An 18,941-nucleotide genomic window follows, 5' to 3' on the forward strand; every position below is an offset into this window, starting at 1 on the left:
TCTTTCATGGAAACTTGCCCATCCACCTGGAAGCAAACCTCCAACCTAGCCTCCTGGAGAAGAAGAGGCCACATAAAGCAGAGGGGAGCCAACCAGCTGAGACCGTCTAGACCCCCATCCACAGCATACAGGCTGCTGACCACAGACACAGAAGTGAGCCCAGCCGAGGCCAGAGGACTATCCAGCTGAGACCAAGAAAAACTGCTAACCCACAGAACTACAGATTAAATAAATAGTTGCTTTCAGCCATTAAGTTTTGGGGAGTTTGGTCTGCAACCAAAGCAAATGGTTACAACAGGTTGGAAAGAATGTTCCATATGACCTTTAGGAAGTCACATTTCCTGGATTTCATTGTCTTTACCCATAAGGTTAGGCATTGTCTGGGGGACCTCTGCATTCTCTCTACACTGTACTTTTCAAGACAATTATTATGATACTTACAATTGTTTGTGACCAAACTTCACAGGGTTCTTAATTGACAGTTGGTCCCCTTGGAACCAATCACACTCTTTCCTGATATCTGGGGACAAGTAAAAAGCATTTTCACCTGGAAAGAAACAGAAAAAATTTTTTTTAAGATTTTATTTATTTATCTGACAGAGAGCCTGACATGGGGTTCAATCCCAGGACCCTGGGCAGGGATCATGACCTGAGCCAAAGGCAGACGCTTAATGAACTGAGCCACCCAGGAGCCCCAGGGGGGGGAAAAAATTAAGTGCACATGAGTCCCATGCAAATTAAAATTAATCTGCTAATGAGTTAAATGGATCACACAGCAGGTAGTCCATAAATATTTGTTAAATTAATTCATTCCTCCAGACAAGTTGCATCTAGTAAATTTAAACATTAAGCACCATGGTCCTTGACCCATAAAACATCTCAAGCCAAAATCTTCTATTTGGCAATATTTGGATGATTGGATTGAAGAAAATATTTACCCAATGTCAGGAGGAGACAGGAATAGAAGAAAAAATCAAACAGAGTTGAACAAGTTCCAAGCCCTTGGTTTTCTCAATTTTGTGTTTAATAAAATTGTTTTTAATCTTCAAAAGGTAGTGACGGTGGCCCCGGGGTGAACTTGCTGCCTCACTTTCGCTTCACGTTTTTTCTCTAATGCTTTTGAGGGACAGGCCTTCACAAATGTGAATACAGTTTTCAAGGACCTCACCTTTCCCGTGAATAATAAACTCTCTGTACATACATGTTCGTCCCTAACTTCCAGAGCTCCCTTAGAGGTTAGATACTCTCCCGTGCTGCCTTGGGGCTGGCTATGTACTGTGCCGGGCCCTGGAGCACAGGGGAATCAATGCATCTCCTCAAGGACCGTCCAGTCTACCGGGAACACAGGCCACAAAGGAATAACCAGCAGGCTATGGAGTAGGTAAGTAGATAGGGCGCAGGTTAAAGATGACAAAGCCTTGGGAGTGGGCAGCATTCATGGTGAGTAGGGGCAGCTAGGGTTTTGCTTTGAAACTGAATGTGGGTTTGTCACTAAAGCGGGGAGGAGATTCACATCAGCAAAGGTCCACGGTTTCCAAGTGTGGGGGTTGTGGCTAAGCCCAGATCAACACAAGGCCTTTGAGGAGCTTCCCCACTTATGATGTCATGCACAATGTGCACTTGACCCGTGTTCACTCTCAGGAACACAGGGTCTATGGCTGAGAGATGCCAGTCCAATTTGGCTGAAAAAGTGAGTGAACGAGGACAGAATTTCCATGTGTTCACAGCCAACCTGGCTTCTAAAGGGTGTCTATGACATGGCAGGTGTCAATACATATGTGCTGGATGAATGGACAAGTCAACGTCAGTACACCAGACATCTTCTCCATAGCCCCATGTCCCAGAGAGCCCAAGGCTACGAGCTGGCAGAAAACCCTGGACCAGCCCACACTGTCTGATGTAGGACTTACTGCTGACAAAGGATGGTAACAACCTCCCAAAGCGCATCAGAGGCTCTTCGTTGAGTTCAGTCGACTTATCCAGTAGTTTGAAGAAGACGTCATTTGGCTCGCTGGCAAAGCCATATACCTCCTTGATGTTCACCTTCCTGCCAATGCTGAGAATCACGAAGAAGTAACCCTTGCATTTGGCCTGCAAGATGACTCTCTGGGCCTCTTCCAGCTGCTCCTTCTCCACCTCTCCCGTCAGCATCAGAACCATGATCTTCAGGTCCCGTGGGTTGGGGGCGCTTTCAAAGACGTTCTCTATGGTATATTCAATGGCACTGCCCAGGTCCCTGGTCCCCTGCAGCTGTGTCATTCTGCTGTGGAGAAAGTCCACCAGTTTCTCCTTGGAGCTGTAGTCAGTCAGGGAGAATTCCACCTTCACGGGCAGCACGCTGGCGTTCCCCACAGACTCGTAGGGTGCATGCTGCACAACGGCTACCCTGGTGAAGTGCTGGGAGGCCTTGGGGTCTGGGCTGAGGTCCAGCTGTCTGACCAGGTACCCTATGTACTTCCTCATTTCATTGAACTGGAACAGAGTGGTGGACTCAGAGCTATCTAGGATGAACGCCATGTCAATGTCTGCATCGCTGCCAGCCGCTCGCCTGTCCCTGAAGGAAGGCCTCCAGCTGCCAAATCCACAGGATGGGTCAATGTTGCAGATGTCTAGAAAGAAGCATGGAAACCCATTTATTCTGTGACTCCCACAGCAAGATATTGTACGTCAGTGTGCTGAGAGTCGGGGGTAATTAAAATCGTCACATAATATAGAAGCCCATTTATAGCTTGATGCCGTTTTGTGGCCAGATTTCAGTTCTCATCATCTAACCCTAAATGAAACAAATCAGGAAGCTAAAGTCCTTGTTAGTACACTATGGGATTGACATTAAAAGAAGAGGAAGAGGAAGAGGAGGAGGAGAAGAGGAAGAAGGAGGAGGAGAGGAAGAAGGATACGGAGGAAGAGAAGGAGGAGAAGTAGAAGAAGAGGAGAAGGAAGAGAAAGGAGAAAAAGGAGAAGCAGAAGGAGGAGGAGGAGGTGGAGGGGAAGGAGGAGGAAGAAGAAGAGGAGGAGGAGGAGTGGGAGGAGGGGGAAGACATAGGGAAAGGATGGGGAGGAGAAGGACAGAGGAGGAAGAAGAAGGAAAAAAGAAAAGAAGAGAAGAGGAGAGGAAAGGAGAGAGGAGGAGACAGAAGAAGGAGAAGAGAGGAGAGGAGAGGAGAGCGAAAGGAAAGGAAAGGAAACTATTTCTTTGCCACTCTTTGAAGAAATGTGTTCCAGAAAGTCACAAAGATCAACAATTGAAATCTGAACTCTAAGGTCAAACTGTAAACAAAGCTTTTTCCTTTATTTCCCATAAAATCAATCATTCCCTAGAGAAGCTCTGTTTGAGGGGATCCACTCTAAATATGGAAGCTACCTATATAGGAATTTCACTGGTAAACATGCGGTTCTGTAAATCTTCATTTAACACAACCCCTTTCCATAAATGGCAACTATTCATTCAAGTGTCGCTCTATGGATAGCATGCTTTGTAACAGATTTCCTAGAGAAGCCCCTTACCCAGGCAAACATGACACGTGAGGACATTCTTCAGGAAGTCCGTGAGATCTCTCCTAGCGGGGAGGACGAGTGCATGTCCCACCGCTGTGTTATTGATCTGGTTGAAACAAAAGGAAATGGCTGGTAGGAGTGTCCATGGTAAGGAACTACTTGAAATGGAGCTCAGGAAGAGAGTCACCTCAGAAAAATAAACCCCCCAACAGATTCAGTATCCTCTCAGGGGTTTTCTTGGTACCCTTGATACCTTATCAGTATCCTCTTGGGGGTTTTCTTAGGGAGGAGCTACTGAGCTTAATAGGAAAACACAGGTTTTCTTCTGTACAGATGAGCTACAGTTCAAATCCCACTGCTGTCCTTTCTGTCAGTTTCCTCAGCTGCAAAATGGGGATAATGGTAAATTCCTTCTAGGGGATAGTGGGAACATGGGTAATATGGCTATTTGCAGCAGCAGTTCCAGCCACTGACAAAGGGTAGCTCCATCCTCTCCGGCTCTCCCAGGTCCAGAAAAGGATATAACGGCAAAGCAAGTAATAAAGTCACTTCTAGAAGACTCAGGAAGCCCTGCTCATCATCGTGGTGCCTAGCACAACATCACTAAGTAGTTATTTAGTAAATAATTGAATTAAATTAATGAATGATTAATTGACTTTTCTAACTTGCTGAAACAGTGCGGTCAAGAGCCATGTGGTTCTGGGTCCCTTAGCCCCTGTGAGGGAAAGTGTACATAAATGAGCACTCTTACAAGGGAAGACAGCTGGCAACCACAGCTGGCTTCCCAAGCTCAGTGCTCTGGGCTCAAGACGGCCTGTGGTTTGGCAGAAGAAGCCCCAAGAGATGGCACCAACATCCAGACTGTCTTTCACTGACATAGGCAGTGGTAGGACCATAGAAACCCCAGTTTGGGAGGAAAGATGCTAGAGACCATCCCGCCACACCCCACCTTTCACTGGCAAGAAATCTAAGACCCAGGCAGGTTAAATGATGTAACCATGTTATTTGTGGTGACCTGAAGCTAGAAAGTGTGTGGGGGGCCGGGGGGCGTTAACGGAACTAGGGCTCTTTCCGATCATGCCCACCCCCGACTTATCTTGAGCAATGCTGCCAGAATTGGCACTGAATAAATATTAATTGATTCATTCACCAATTACTATAGCAATTATTTCTATTGTTATAATAATTAAACAAGCTAATGACAAGGGAGCACTTTGTAGCTTCACAGTGAAGGCTAAGCCTTGGCCACCATCCAGGTTGAGGAAAGGTTTAAAGAGGGGCATAGATAGGGGTGCTAGAGTCGTTGATGTTGAAGGGAGATCACACTAGAAAATTGTAGGCCTCAGGGTCAGCCCTGGGAGATGCTCCTCCAGCATATGAGGAGGGACACAATGGGAATAAATCACAGGCATCTGGATGTTGCCCTACAGCCAGCCCCATTGGCTGTCCTGGAAATCTCACTCAGGTAGTTGCCAATCACAACAACCTCATCCAGGAGCTTTGGAAAATTCCGCATGAACTACTCAAGGAGGCACAGATGGGTCTGAGAACCTTCTCGGGGCCCAAGAAGAACAGAGGAAGGTGCCAAGGACACCCACAGGGCACAGACCTGTAATGCATTGATGAGCTGCCGGTCCTCCTGGCTCGTGAGGAACAAGGGCGTGATCCCTGCATCTGAAAGCTTCAGCACGGCCTCCCTGAGCTGTGGGGATGCCTTTGTGGGCTTATTGCTGAAGAAAACAGCCACCTTCCTCATCAGGAATCCATTCCTCACGCGCTTAAATGTGTTCCTGGCCACGAAGGACATGGCTGTTTCCAGACTCTGTTGCTTGGATGTCAGAGCCACCTGAAGGTTCTTGATCTTGTCCAGGAGGACCGATTTCTTCTTGGAGTCAGCAAACCGGATCTCCGTGGTCACCTCGTTGTTGTAGGTGACCACAGCCACACGTGCCCCCCGCGGGCAGTTGCTCTCAGCAATGGTCAAGTCACCCACAATCTTCAGAAGCACATCCCTCATCCGGCTAAATGTGTCTTGGGTGACACCCTCTGAGGTGTCTAAAGCAAAGGCCAGCTCCGTCGGGAAGACAGGACATTCCAGGGGCCCTGCAGGGAGTGGGGATTTTCAAAGACAAATCTGACTTACTGGAAAAGGGGCGCTTCTTTCTGCAGGAGGAAGTCAAACGGCTGAAATCAACTTACCATAGCAGCAAGCTATGAAAGAGAGAAAGAGAGCAATGAAACATGTTTACTGTGTCAGAATTTCAAATGTAAAATGCAGAAGCGTGTCATGGACAACAGAGAATCATGTACTTACGGCATTTATCTTTGATGCTCTGGACAAGGGCACATTGCTGTAAAAGGAAAGGAAAGAAGTGTGAGGGGGTGGACAAAAGGCTTACAATGCAATGACTGGAGCTGTATGCATGCAACTTACATCCATGGAGTCCCCTCTGTTGCCTTTGGGACCCTGTGAAACAAGGAAGGAAAGGATGAGAAGCCAGGCAGATGGGCGGGACCACCAGTGCAAAGGAACCACCCTCCAATCTCAGAAATACAACAGAGGAAGCAAAGGTAGACCTTAGCTGACCTTGAACCTTTCCAGGCTCTCCCTATAAATTTGATTTTACTGCTCAAGGAATAAAAGAGAGACAACTTTGAGGGCAAAAGTAGTTCTACATTTTGGAAACCTGGAAGCTGATGACAAATCAAAGGGATCACACACTTAGGCTTGAGTCTCAACACAGAAGGGACAGTGAGGAGTCACTTAGCTAACCCTCAGCTCCAGGCGGATTCCACCCCAGTCAAAGGAGCTCCGAGGATAGATCCACAGTGACGCTCAGCCTCTCGTCCCAATATGTGGCTGTCCTGATGTCAAGCAGTCCTCTTGTGAGCCAGTCAGGTGTCTTCCCACAAGACAAGTGACTAGCTTACTTTTTCCCATTAAATGGTTCACGTTTAAAAGGCGGTAATCACCTGACTTGGCCTTCACCCAAGTTCAACCTGTCTTAGTCCCTCAACATTTCTTGTAGGAGTGATTATCCATCATTCCTTGAACCTCATCAAATTTCATGTCGGGAGACAACACAGGGAGAGCTTCAAATAAGGAAACAAAGACATTCATAGTGAAGAGACATAGTGGAAAGGCTGCAGGTCACCCTCCAGTCCCCAGGTGGCTGGGCACTCGAGGTTTTTAAACCACAAATCTGAAGCTCTCCCGGGGATTTTATAAACCAAAGGAAGAAGTCTGCAAACCAACATCTGACATAAATTATACTAATTCTGCAAGATGTAACCCAAGAGGTATAAAACTTGTACTTTTTTTTTTTATGTCCTGTACACAAACCTCAAACAAACCTACACCAGGAAATTATGAAGGCAAATTACAATATACCCTAGAGCACAAGGTTCCACAAGAAACTTCTTTTTAAAGTTTCTTGTAACTCTAAAATTCAAAAGCTCCTTTCTCTATTGTGGTATCAAAAGAAAAGTGGTTTGTTTAAAAAAAAAAAATGCAGTAATGACAAAAATGCAGCAACCCGCTCTGTGAGGAGATGAGACAGTGGAAAGTTTATAAAGAGGTATGTGGAGAGCATCCCATTCCAGTGGCTTGATCAGAATTGGGTGGATACTCACAGATGGTCCTGGATAGCCAGGGTCTCCCTTCTGCCCAACTGCCCCTGGAGGTCCTGAATTTCCCTAGAAAGGGCAGAACAAACACTGCTCAGCTGTGGCAGAAGATTCCCAACTCCTGCGGTTGGCAGAGGCGGTGAAGGTGATCTAACCCTACATTCCCTTTCACCACGAGAACTCTCTCACTGTAAGATGCCTCCCCCAGAACCAAGAATGAGGATGTACAAGAAACCAAAAAATGACAATTAATCAGGTCACTGTTCAGTGGAGACAATCAATCCAATGTTTTAAAACCCTACCTTCAATCTTAAAGGGTGTAGTTTGACTCTTCACTGAGCAAATGAACAGGATAATATGATGGTTTTCACTAAAAATAACAGTTTCCCACATCTAGACCGCAGTTTGTTAAGTCAGGACACCGTGCAATCTTAAGAGGATGAGTAAACATCCATTGAAGAGAGTCATTCAGCACTAAAAGTAGCTTAAGGAAGAGGACTGTCATGATGGGGAGAGAGGGAGTGTGCAGTCTAGTGATCCCTGAGATGTGTTAGAGGAAGGGGTTCTTGGGAGGACAGTGCAGACAATCATGGAGGGTCCAGAGGACACTGGTCTAGGGCTTAGGATTCCTTTTCTTCTACCCTTTACTACCACTAGCCCCACTGCAAGTGAATCTTCACCTCACATGTTCTCATTCCCCACCTGCATCCAGGTGCAGACAGACTCACCCTTCGGCCTCTAATGCCTTTGGGTCCCACCGCTCCGCCTGTCCCCGGCTCACCAGGGGCACCCTGGGAAGAGAGCCAGAAAGAGATGCATTAATATCTGAAATGGAGAGTCTAGCTGAGGGCCTTGGGCATCTAGACCACACTTTCCAGGGAAGCCAAGTGGCTCACTCTGATTTACATTCTACTGGGTTCCTAGTACACCTGTGTCCTTCGCAGAGTCGGCCTTAGCTTATTGAACCGTAAGGACAATATCATACAGATCCCAGCATTTTAAGTTTGCAAAGTACATTACTGCAATGTCATTTCATTTAACCCTCACTGTCACCTCCATGTAACAGGGGAGGGAGTACCTCAGAGAGGTGGGGCCTTCCACGGGTCACAGGTTAATAAGCGGCTGACCCAGCACTGGCACCACGATATTCTGATTTTCAACCCATGATCGTACCAGACTCAGCTCCAAACAACGGCGATGTCCCATCACTAGGCAAGTATTTATTTTGCAAGTATTACCTTTGAACCTGGGTATCCAGGGAATCCTCTTTCTCCCTGTAAGAGATAAATAAATAACTCAATATTTGGTCCCAATTTAAAGGCATCTAAAATAAATTATTCTTGAGCAGGAAAAATATATCCCTGGAGTCATCAAGAGAAAAAATTCACGATATTACAATAAAATTTTGGTAAATAATTCTTCAAAAATACAAGCTGTCAGAAGTTCAAGAAATCTAGCAGATACGCACTTTTTTGCCTCTGCGTCCTTCATTGCCAACCCCGTCTCTGCCATCATCACCCTGGGGGTGGAAAGAGAGCATTACTGTGGGCCGCCACACTGGGCAAGGCACAACCACCTCTGTCTAGAGCCCTGAGCACAGTGTCCTTGGTTTCCTGAAGTGTTCCCAGATCAGGGAAGTGTTCCTGCTCCCACTCCATCCTCCAAGTGCAACAAGATGGAGTCTGTACTACAGTAAGCTTAATGGACTCCTTTGGCAAAATGGTGCTGGTGTGGCACAACTGTAAAGAACAATGGACAGCCACTGTGAAAGACAGCACTTGGGTGAAGAATCAAAGACCCACTGAACTGAGACTCAGAAAGCCATCCTGACTCTCTGCATCTAGGAATCTTTGATTCTCCTTCACAGCAAAAACATGGGACTCAGTCTTTCATACCTTCCCAAGTCTCCTGTGCTCAAACCTGTCCCCTCCTCTGTAGCCCCCTCCTCCTTCCAGTCGTGCCACTAGACTGCCTTCCTTCCAAACACCCCCCCTCCTATGCTCTCAGATCTGCCCTGTCAACACCCCCATGGAAGACTTTCAGAACTGGACTCCATCAACTATTTCAAAAGAATCAGAAGATTGCATGTAAACTATACATTCATATCCCTAAAACATATGTCAAGCATGGCTCCCTAGTTCATTTATAGTTTTAAGCAAACATCAACAGGTGAAGAGCCATTGCCCAAAAATGTATGGACACAGAATCAAGAAGAGATTTCCTTCAACGGTCTGAATAGATTTTAAAGTTTGGTTCCCCACCCCACCCCCGCTCCTGAAACTAATAATAACAGAAATGGATCTTTTAAACTTCAGTTTCTTGTAGAGAAATTGCATACATGCAAAAAATATTTTAAAGTTTGGGATTATAAATCAGATAAACTGGTCCATTTACAATGTTTAGGTATACCACCTCATTTTTAAAAAATTCTCCATGCTCTGTAGACATCTTTTCCCTGTAAAGGAAATGTATACTACAAAATTATTGTTACTGAGCAGATAGATTATCGTTATAGATTATTTTTAAATGATACTTCTAAATGAGTTATCAAAGTAATAACCTCTATTCCTAGATGTCTCATTCAAAGGAAATGGTTTCTATCTGGATCAAGACCAGATCAGATCCAACTCCATTTTAGCCAAAGGACATTTATTTCTTTGCAGGAAAGCTCTACCCAGTCATGGTCACAAACCATTTGCAGAACCGAAAATGAAGGTGGTTCAAGCTCCATTGTGTCCCCACATTCTTAGGGGAAAAAATTGTCTTCACCCACTCTTCCTGATGAAATGTAACTTACTTGGAAATTGATTTGCTGTTTATAAGAAGGTTTCACTGTGTTCAATCAGATCCCCAAGGATACAAGAAGCAATGATCAAGTTTCCTCTATTCAGAACCAACCCAATTTGCGAGGATGAAGCCTAGCCCAGAGCAAGGTCCCCACCTCCTCGCCTCCCACCTTTCAGCGAAGGGTGAGACACAGCACGTCATGACCTTACCGTCTCCCCTCGGGGGCCCCGGCTCCCGACGCCTCCCTTTGGTCCTGGCTCTCCAGGCTCACCCTACACACAAGAAATAAAGCTGAGACAGCTGTGGGTCCAAGGCTAACTTAAAATGTGATTCCAAGCCCTTGCGCTCTACACAATGCCGCAAGCTGCTAACTTCTAGATTCTGATAAAAATTATTTTTTAAATTGTAGTGTTAGTGTGCAGATTCGCAGAAAAGAATCCAGGAGAGTCTGTGTTTGCTCCTTGCGTTAACCCAGCACAGGGACATGCTGGCGGGGAAATGAGAAGGAGAAACAGGGGAAGAAGCCAGGAAAGTCAGTGGGCGTTGAATTCCGGGGGACACCCAGCAACACCAGCAAGAGACCCAGAGATGACTGTGCATTCCCGTGAGCACATTTTCTTGACTGAGAAAATGCTGCCTTTTCAGACTGGTTCTGATAAACTGTTCTTTCTCTTCAGGCTTATGGAAAGTCTGTTCTCAGACAGCCTGCGTAGAACAAGCTGCCATTATCCAAAACAGTCGGGGATGTGGGGCTCCTGGATTAGCTAAATATGGCCAGTGCTCTCCATGTGTGCACAGCCAGTGTTTAAAGAATGTGTGTTCAACGCAGCTCTGATGCAGTACTAAGCGCCTCCAGTCTGTCTATGGCGAGGAGCCACGTGCTGCCGCATGAAGAGATCAGAGAACCCCCAGCTGCTGGCAGGTCCTGGCCCCAAAACAGCCAGTCTGCTGAGTACAGCCTGCGTGTTTCCTTGAGCAGGGACAGGACAGGGATTCCCCCCTGACCAAGCCGGCTAGCGATGGGGGAAGCTGGGTGCATGCGAGGCAGCGGGGGGTTGGGAGCACAAGGACAGATGAGACAGAGGCTGCAGGGGAGGAGGCTGTCTGGCTGGGGCTTGACCTCAGGAAATGAGCTCTACGTTTGTCAAGACAAACCTTCCTTCCCAGGGGACCGGTCCTGCCACGTTCTCCAGGAGCACCCGCGGTCCCTCCACTTCCCTAGAGCACAGGAAAAGGAGTCCGTCAATGAAATATTTATGAAATGTTCACCTCCCCCACCAAGCCAAAAGGCCTGAGCCCTGCACCCCATCCAGCCGCACTGAGTGCCAACCATGGTGCTAGAGACCTGAATGCAAGCCCGCATGGACAGGACTTGTGCAAATCTAAACCATCAGGGTGACCATGTGACACAAGTGTCCGCAAAAGGACCCATGCTGCTGTAACCACATACCCCAAGTCCCTGACTAGAGGGCCAGCACCCAGATTTCACCTGCCTTTGTTTCCCTTTGCACACCTCCACGCCAACACCTGTGTATACAGGTGTGGGGTCCTGTGGACGTGTATCCATTGAGGGAGCAAATAGATAATGAGGAAACATGGTTCTAAAAATGGAGTGTGGCCTCCAGAGCCCAGAAATGACCAAAACAGACACACCAACAACAGAGGGGAGCAGCTACTTGTCACTGGTGACCCCTTGAAGAGCTTCACCATGCCCCCATTCCACCTTAAACTCATGACTAATCAGAACTTAGATAATGGGACCGAAACCACAGAAGCTCAGAAAATAGATACATCTCAGATCACAGACGGGGGAAGGACTGTCTCCGCAAACAATGGCTCGCACGAAGTTCCTGCTTCGCTGTCCCAACCTTTGTTCACTCATGTTGCAACAGGTCAAGTCTCTGCCAGTTTTTGGTAGCTCTGACTTTCCATAACAAATGCCAGGGTACCCATCAGGCAGGAGGGATGCCGGAGTGTGTGTGCTAGGAACCCGGGCCCCACTCAGCTCTGACACGTGCCACATACCGTCACCAACCACCGAGACGGAAGCTCATGCCTGTGGCCGTTCAAGTTTAAGGAACAGCTTCTGTGTTGAACCTGAGGCTGGGAGATGCCTTACACAAAATACCAAACCACAAGGCAATCTCTAGGGGCCACCTATGACACAATTTGGCATGGGCTGAGAATTTGGACAGATTTAGTTAGATCTTGTGTTCTATCCTCAGACTTGGGGGATGCAGGACGGCCTCCCTCTGCTTACAACCCAGCTGGTCCAGGCTTGGAAGCAGCAGTACTGGGATTTAGAAGACCCTGGAGCAACAAGGAAAAGGGTCTCTTCTTCCCTCGGGGAAACTGGCCAGTCACTGTGAAGACTGAGGGTGACCCAGGGTCTGGGTGGCCGGGGAGGAGGCGACGGGAAGTCTGTCTACAGTAATACAGTCCCCGGGACCTCAGCCTGTGCATCCCTGTGCTCTGCTTAGCTAAAGACAGGGCTGGGATCCAGCCAACTTACCCGAGGCCCAGAAATGCCCTGTTCACCAATCAGGCCTGGAGGACCTGTGGGACCAGGTGGACCCTGAAAAGTAAAAAGCCAACTTAAGTGCTGCATGGAGGCGGCGTTCCGTGAGGAAGCTCAGGACCCAGAGGCCAGAGCCTTGCTTCTGCTGGCCCAAAACCCTGCTAGTGACCACTCTTTAGTCTCGGCGAATAGCAACCCCAACCCAGGACACAAATGGGGAAGTGAGTTTAAAAAACAAATGCAGGGGGCGCCCAGGTGGCTCAGTCAGTTAAGCATTGGACTCTTGATTTCAGCTCAGGTCATGTTCTCACGGTTGTGAGATCAAGCCCCATGTTGGGCTCCACACTCACTGCAGAGTCTGCTTGAGCTTCTCTCCTTCTCCCTCTTCCCCCAATTCTCCCTGCCCTCCCCCCCTCCCTTTAAAATAAGTAAATTACATCTTTTTAAAAATGCCAAGGAACAGGAGTTCAAACAAAGGCTTATATGCAGATGTGCATAGCTGCACTATTCACAATTTCCAAAAGGTGGAAAGAGCCCAGGTGTCCACCAGCTGACACCTGCATAAACCAGTTGTAGTCTGTCCACACTGCAATATATGCCTCAGCCATGAAGAGGAAGGGAGCAGAGACACCTGCTACTACACGGATGGACATCAAAAATATGATGCCCAGGGAAGGAAGCCAGACACGTCACAGAGAATGTGATTCCATTCCCGTGAAATTTCCAGGAGAGAGAAATCCACAGAGACAGAAGGGAAATGAGAGGTTTCCAGCAGCTGGGGGAGGGGAGATGGGAGTGACTGCTTGACAGGGAGGGGACTCCTCTGGGGACAGTGAACATGTTTGCAAACTATATAAAGCTGATGCTTGTACAACACTGAATGGACTACCCACCACCGATTGTTCACTTTACAAAGATTAATTTGCATTCAATTTTGTAGAGCTGTCACCTCATTTAAATATAAAAACAAATACCAGAGCATCTGGGAAAGCCTCACAGGCCCGCAGCCTTGCCGGGGGTACTGACCTGTGCACCTCGGGTCCCCTGCTCTCCCACCGAGCCTGGCTGGCCGGGGCCGCCCTTGTTGCCCTTGGAAACAAAAGAAGATGGAGGGGAGAGGTCAGAGTGGTTTATGCCAATGTCAGCTGTGTGCTCCACTGTCACATCTGGACAGGGGGGCAGGCGAACAGCCCCATGCAGGGGGCAGGGGCCACTGGCACCGTGCCTCCAGGATGAGACACGACACCTTGCAGCCCATGTCACTCTGCACTCTTATGATAGTTTCCCACTATTTTCAATGTCTCCTCAGGACGGCTTTGTGAAAATTTGGAGTCCTGCCTTGCACAGGTGAACAGACAGACACAGCAAGATGCTAAAACAGGCCAAGGCCCAGAAAAGCAGGCACGTTAAGGCTGAGGGACTCCCGGACACAGTGTCCTCCATCTCTTGCCTCTATCTCTGCCCCTCGTCCCCACGGCCACTCAGTTTCACAGGCCGTTTAGAAGAGGCTCAAGTTAAGGAGTTGGCGGAGAAAGTGGGGGCAGCTATCTGAGCTCTGTGCCTTGGTGGCCAAGGGACAATGTTTTTGGCCCCCTGGCTGGATTGCCTCCCTGCCCTTTGAAAGCACACGGTGAGTCCTGACATGACGGCAGAAAAGAGGCGCCAAGTGAGAGACCTACCTTAGCTCCCGCGGGTCCCCTTCGGCCAAAGCCACCCTGTGGAGAAGTCATAGAAACTGAAAAGGAGCCTGGGGATAGAGCCCGGGGCTCTCTGTGATGGGAGCCCCCGAGCACCAGATGCCAAAACTAGCCAGCCCAGGGAAATGCACAAGACACGCCCTCCCTCCTGCCCTCATCTCCACTCTCCACCCTCGCTTCCATGCAGCCCTGTTAACCACCCAAATGCAAGCTTTCACAGTTAACTTCAGACCTGCCAAGCAAAATAATGACTCGTTCTGGCTGCACGATCCCAGCCAGCTTCAAACAAGGATGTGAAATGGTAATGTCAACCTGTCCGCTTTATGATCATTTTCCTAACAGTGGGGAGAAGTAATGAAATATGTTCATTCTAATGTCAGAGAGTCCCAAACTTTCCAAATGCTCCTGGCCAAATATAACACACACTCCATTAAGGAAAGCATCGGGAGTGCACATATGTGGAACCTAAAAGCCCAACTGTATTTAGTCTGGGCTCATGACTTGGCAACATCGTTCTCAATGTTCCAGGAGTGACCCTTAGTTCAAATACATGTGGGCCTGCTGTGCTAAGTAATCCTTCAATCCCGATTTTGTGATGCTTCCTCTCTCGTGCAAAGGTTTAGGATGGGAATGCATGAAGGTCCTGGGCGTATCTCTGTGAGGTTAAGGGCTGGTATTCTGGATTCTGCAACACACCAGCTCTCATTCTCTGCTCCCAGTGGACCAGCCCAGAGATTTTCTGGGGTGATTGTTCTGCCATTAGTCACTGTGGTGGCAGCTCCTTTAATGGAAGACTTTGGCCTTCTTCCACGGGCGACACATGGACCAGTAGAAGAGGAGAGAGGCCAGACCACTCCTTGAACATAACAGTCTGGCTGGCCTCTCCCAAAAAGGGACATCCTGGAGCAAGGCCAGAGGCCACCAGTGCTTAATGACGCAGAGCTCATGCCAGAGGCAGCCACCAGACGCCAGATGTGGTGGTGTGAGGGGCAAGGTGGCCCAGAGAGAGGGACCATTTCACCTCGGCATGAACCTGGCACAGTGAGGTCATAACAGAATAGAAGGAGGAGGCCAGCAGCCAGGCCTCACCCAGCCTCAAGGAAAGAACGGAGGCTACAAGAGCCCTCGACCACATCAAATTCAAACCCAAGTTTCTACCTTGCACCTAGAAATCAAACAAATCGTATGCATGCCTCCATCTTAAGTCCTTTCATGAAAACAAGCCTTGGCTCTGCTCACCCATGGAGCTGAGAGCCTGTCATGACCATCGAGAGTGTCCTCAATTCCTATGTCATTACTCGGCTCCTCAGAATTACCCAGCTCTAATCCTCAGAACTTTCAAGGTGGCCTTTTCAATTCTGTTTTATTCTGAATTTTAAAAGCATAATTGAAAAAATGATGCCCGAAGCCTATCATCTGATCACAGGTGAAAGTCATTCCTTCCAAAACCCTCAGCTCAGGTCACATCTCTGACGGTCCCCCCACCATCGTCCCCCCAGGGCGTGGCTGGCGGAGGTGACGTTCTTGCCGAGCCTCCCGTGGCTGTCTGCGCCAGCCAGGGAGCACCTGAAGACTTACTAACTTCCAGACCACCCTCCCCGTGCAGGGACTCTCTCCCCCTTCCAGAACCCCAAGCTCTAGGTTCCCAGGAAGCCACCTGAAGATTGTATACCCAGCTTCTGCTTTACCAACTCTTCAACAAGACTCAAAGAGCCGGCACGCCACCAGCTGTCTTACAACAGACGTTTATGAAATGTCTTGAAAAGACAGCTGCAAGATACCATTCACGAGCAAACAGAACCGGGGTGTATCTCTTGAATTCCATCCTCACAAGCAAACAATCATTCAACCAGCCTATATACAACCCATCAGCCTTGCTTCCCCTCACTCCCTCACTCCCCTGTACTCAGGCTTCTGTTTGGATTTTAAAAATATTTAACAGGGTAAAACCTAGCCAAATATTTGAAAGCAGCAAAGATACTCCTTCTAAAAGCATCTGTTGGATGTGGTTTTTCTCATGGGAAGGAGGCAGAACCAGGAGGTGGGGGAAGAGACAGAGCACAGAGCAAATTGTAAGAATGAAAAATTTTATAAGCAGCAAGCTTTGGGTGACAACAGTTCCAGAAATCCCCTTAAAGTCCCTAAATGTAAAGTTGCTGAGTAGCTATGCCCCAGATCATCTCAGCAACTCTGGGGGCACTTGCTAAATCTCCCTACAGAGTCCCCCAAGGCCCAAGAGGCACTCACGTCCTTCCCGGTTTCTCCAGGCCTTCCAGATACCCCATCTCTCCCTGGGAGACCCTGAAGTGGGGAAAAAAATTGGCATAAGATTCTCATCTACGAAGGAGACTGTCCAGCTCTGGCGCATTGCACCAGACACCACAGGAAAAGGGGCACACAACCAGGGGGTGATGCCTGGTGGAACCCCTTAGACAGGGGTCATGACCATCTCCACAAGCCTCTGTCTTGACAAACACCTTCCATGAATATCTAAGGGGCACAAATTCTGCAGAAAAGAAACCCCTCTTGGTGGCAGTTGCTTCTGCTCCCTATTGGGGAGATGCCCGTCACCCACACACAGGTCCGCTCCCAACCTCGTATGCCCCACAGCCCTGGAGACCACTTTCATGGCCGCTGTAGCTGGGGAAGCCCTCAGCAAAGGGGGTCTGGGAATGCAGAGTGCCGTACCATGGGACCAATGTCTCCAGTTTCTCCTTTGGGTCCTCTCTGCTGACTGTCCCGTCCTGAGTCACCCTGTCAACAACATGGGTCAGGGACATGAGCCGCATAGGCAAGAAAAGAATGTTTGATTTCAGTTTAGGGAAACAGAAGGAATAAAAGGGTTTGCAGTTTTTCTGGTTCTGTGGCTCTCTGAGACCCATGCCAGGCCAGCCTCCCATCCTTCGGGCCAGAACGAGGCAATAGTGACTCCGGGCCCCTGCCCTCCCCAGTGAGGAAGGACCACTGCCCACCATCCGAAACCAAGAGTGGTTGGTGACCCTGTTGTCAGGCTGTCCTGGTGGGGTGGGTGGGCTCTGTGGGACATGGTCAAGGAGTGGTGGCTCAGGGTCTGACATTTTTGCCACCCTTAATACCTTTCTAACCACCCAATCCTGCTGGATTAAAGTGCCTGAGACCAGCTGTCAAAAAACTTCTGAGGTCTTCCTTTGTATGTTAAGCCTTGCAAACACTTACCTTTGTAGGTAGAAAGCAAACATATCTCCAAAATTGTAAGAAAAGGACAAACCACATATGTTATCAACATATCTGAAGACAATTTCAAAATTCTGGTTTAAAATTCTTCCTTTCAACCCCTTCCCCATGACCCTCTTCTCCAGACATGGGTCTCAACCTGTGGATGAGGGAGTTCCCTTACCGGGTCACCTCGAATTCCAATGTCCCCTCTCTCTCCTTTGTCCCCTTTAGGTCCTTTGTCACCCTAAATAAAAAGCACAAGTAGAGACAAAAATCAGAGTTTCTAATTTGTATCTCACCCTTAAACTCATGTTCTTTGGTTCATAAATCTTCAACAGAACAACATTTCCCATTTGCTCATTTACATGAAGGTAAAATGACTTCCAGGTATTTCTGATCTGTTCAGGTAATCCAAATATTAATGGGACCTATTCTGTACTAGACACTAGGGAGTTTTTTAAACAGAACTCACTCGGTCCCTGCACTATGGAACATAATCTTCAAACGAACAAACAAAAAAATCTGATGTATCTGTAACAGCTGACAGAGGACAGAGGAGATACCAAGGATGCTCCCCTCGAGGACATCAGGAAAGGCTGCCTGGAGGAAGCAGTCTCTCTCCCTCTCTCTCTCTCTTGCCACATATATATATATTACATATATATATATATATATATGTATATGTATATATTACATATATATAAATTTTACATATACATATGTAAAATTTAATGTAATTTAATGTAAAATTTTTTAAAAAGTAAAATGTTTTAGTTTTTCTTTAGTGGCAACACTATGGAAATATACTGACCCTTCTACCAGGATTCCCTTTCTCTCCAGAAGAACCAGGCAATCCTTTGTCTCCCTGTCAAAGATAATGAGAAAACGTCACTCCCAGCACAATTTCCAGGACCAAGGTATGAGTGGCCAGGATGTTTAGGACTGGACGCAGTGTGGACTGAGTGTGAAATCGCTTACATCTTCACCGTCGAGACCATCTAGCCCGATTTCTCCTAATTCACCCTACGAGGGAGCAAGACACAGAGTGAGTATAGAAAGCCATCTGGCAAAAGAAAAATGACAAATACTAGGACAGCTTTAAATTTAAAAAACAAAAACAAGCGTAGGTACCTTCTCTCCTGGGAATCCACGAGAGCCCTGGAAGGTAGGGGAAGGGGGAAACATTAGGTCCTTCCTGGAGGCCAAAGAGAAGAGTCTAGAACAGGCTGGGGGCCCCATCCCACCTGAACACCCCAAACCCAAAATTCAGTGTTGCGGACTCATCTGTCTCCCCCACGCCTCGACTCTCCATCACATGGGGGATCCTAAGGCTAATTTGCTGGGACCTTGGGTCCCTGGGCAGGAGGGGACTAGGCTCCAAGGCCTTTTGTGACTTTGCGGCCCTGTGGCCCCTTCCCTCCAGCAGCTGCTTTCAAACTTCAGCCAACGGAGGAGAAAGAGCATCCAAGCATTTCACATAAGGAACCTTCCAGCGTGTGCCATTCACCCTGCCCCAACACTTCCCTGGCTTCTCTCGGGGTCTGGGGCTGGAGACACTGGCCACTGGCCCTCCCTCCACGCTGGCCCATGCATTCTCTGTCCTTGTGACTGCCTCTTGACGT

The 18,941-nt window shown here is 48.1% G+C and overlaps 1 protein-coding gene across 7 annotated transcripts in view; it reads right to left on the bottom strand.

The window, feature by feature from the left end:
* The window catches only part of COL6A3 (collagen type VI alpha 3 chain), a 77,496-nt gene that overhangs the window by 14,681 nt on the left and 43,874 nt on the right, over positions 1–18,941 (bottom strand). For all 7 annotated transcript variants that reach the window (XM_047721466.1, XM_047721467.1, XM_047721468.1 and 4 more), the window contains 22 exons: positions 18,451–18,477; positions 18,298–18,342; positions 18,131–18,184; positions 17,501–17,563; positions 16,813–16,878; positions 16,372–16,425; positions 14,107–14,142; positions 13,454–13,516; positions 12,422–12,484; positions 11,065–11,127; positions 10,119–10,181; positions 8,591–8,641; positions 8,361–8,396; positions 7,851–7,913; positions 7,129–7,191; positions 5,930–5,962; positions 5,810–5,846; positions 5,695–5,706; positions 5,105–5,598; positions 3,505–3,601; positions 1,911–2,609; positions 442–547 (listed from right to left, as the gene is read on the bottom strand). In XM_047721466.1, coding sequence (XP_047577422.1) covers positions 442–547; positions 1,911–2,609; positions 3,505–3,601; positions 5,105–5,598; positions 5,695–5,706; positions 5,810–5,846; positions 5,930–5,962; positions 7,129–7,191; positions 7,851–7,913; positions 8,361–8,396; positions 8,591–8,641; positions 10,119–10,181; positions 11,065–11,127; positions 12,422–12,484; positions 13,454–13,516; positions 14,107–14,142; positions 16,372–16,425; positions 16,813–16,878; positions 17,501–17,563; positions 18,131–18,184; positions 18,298–18,342; positions 18,451–18,477 — 2,288 coding nt within the window. The remainder of the gene's footprint in view (positions 1–441; positions 548–1,910; positions 2,610–3,504; positions 3,602–5,104; positions 5,599–5,694; positions 5,707–5,809; positions 5,847–5,929; positions 5,963–7,128; positions 7,192–7,850; positions 7,914–8,360; positions 8,397–8,590; positions 8,642–10,118; positions 10,182–11,064; positions 11,128–12,421; positions 12,485–13,453; positions 13,517–14,106; positions 14,143–16,371; positions 16,426–16,812; positions 16,879–17,500; positions 17,564–18,130; positions 18,185–18,297; positions 18,343–18,450; positions 18,478–18,941) is intronic.

Source organism: Lutra lutra, chromosome 3 (genome assembly GCF_902655055.1).
Source record: "Lutra lutra chromosome 3, mLutLut1.2, whole genome shotgun sequence".
Lineage (NCBI taxonomy): Eukaryota > Metazoa > Chordata > Mammalia > Carnivora > Mustelidae > Lutra > Lutra lutra.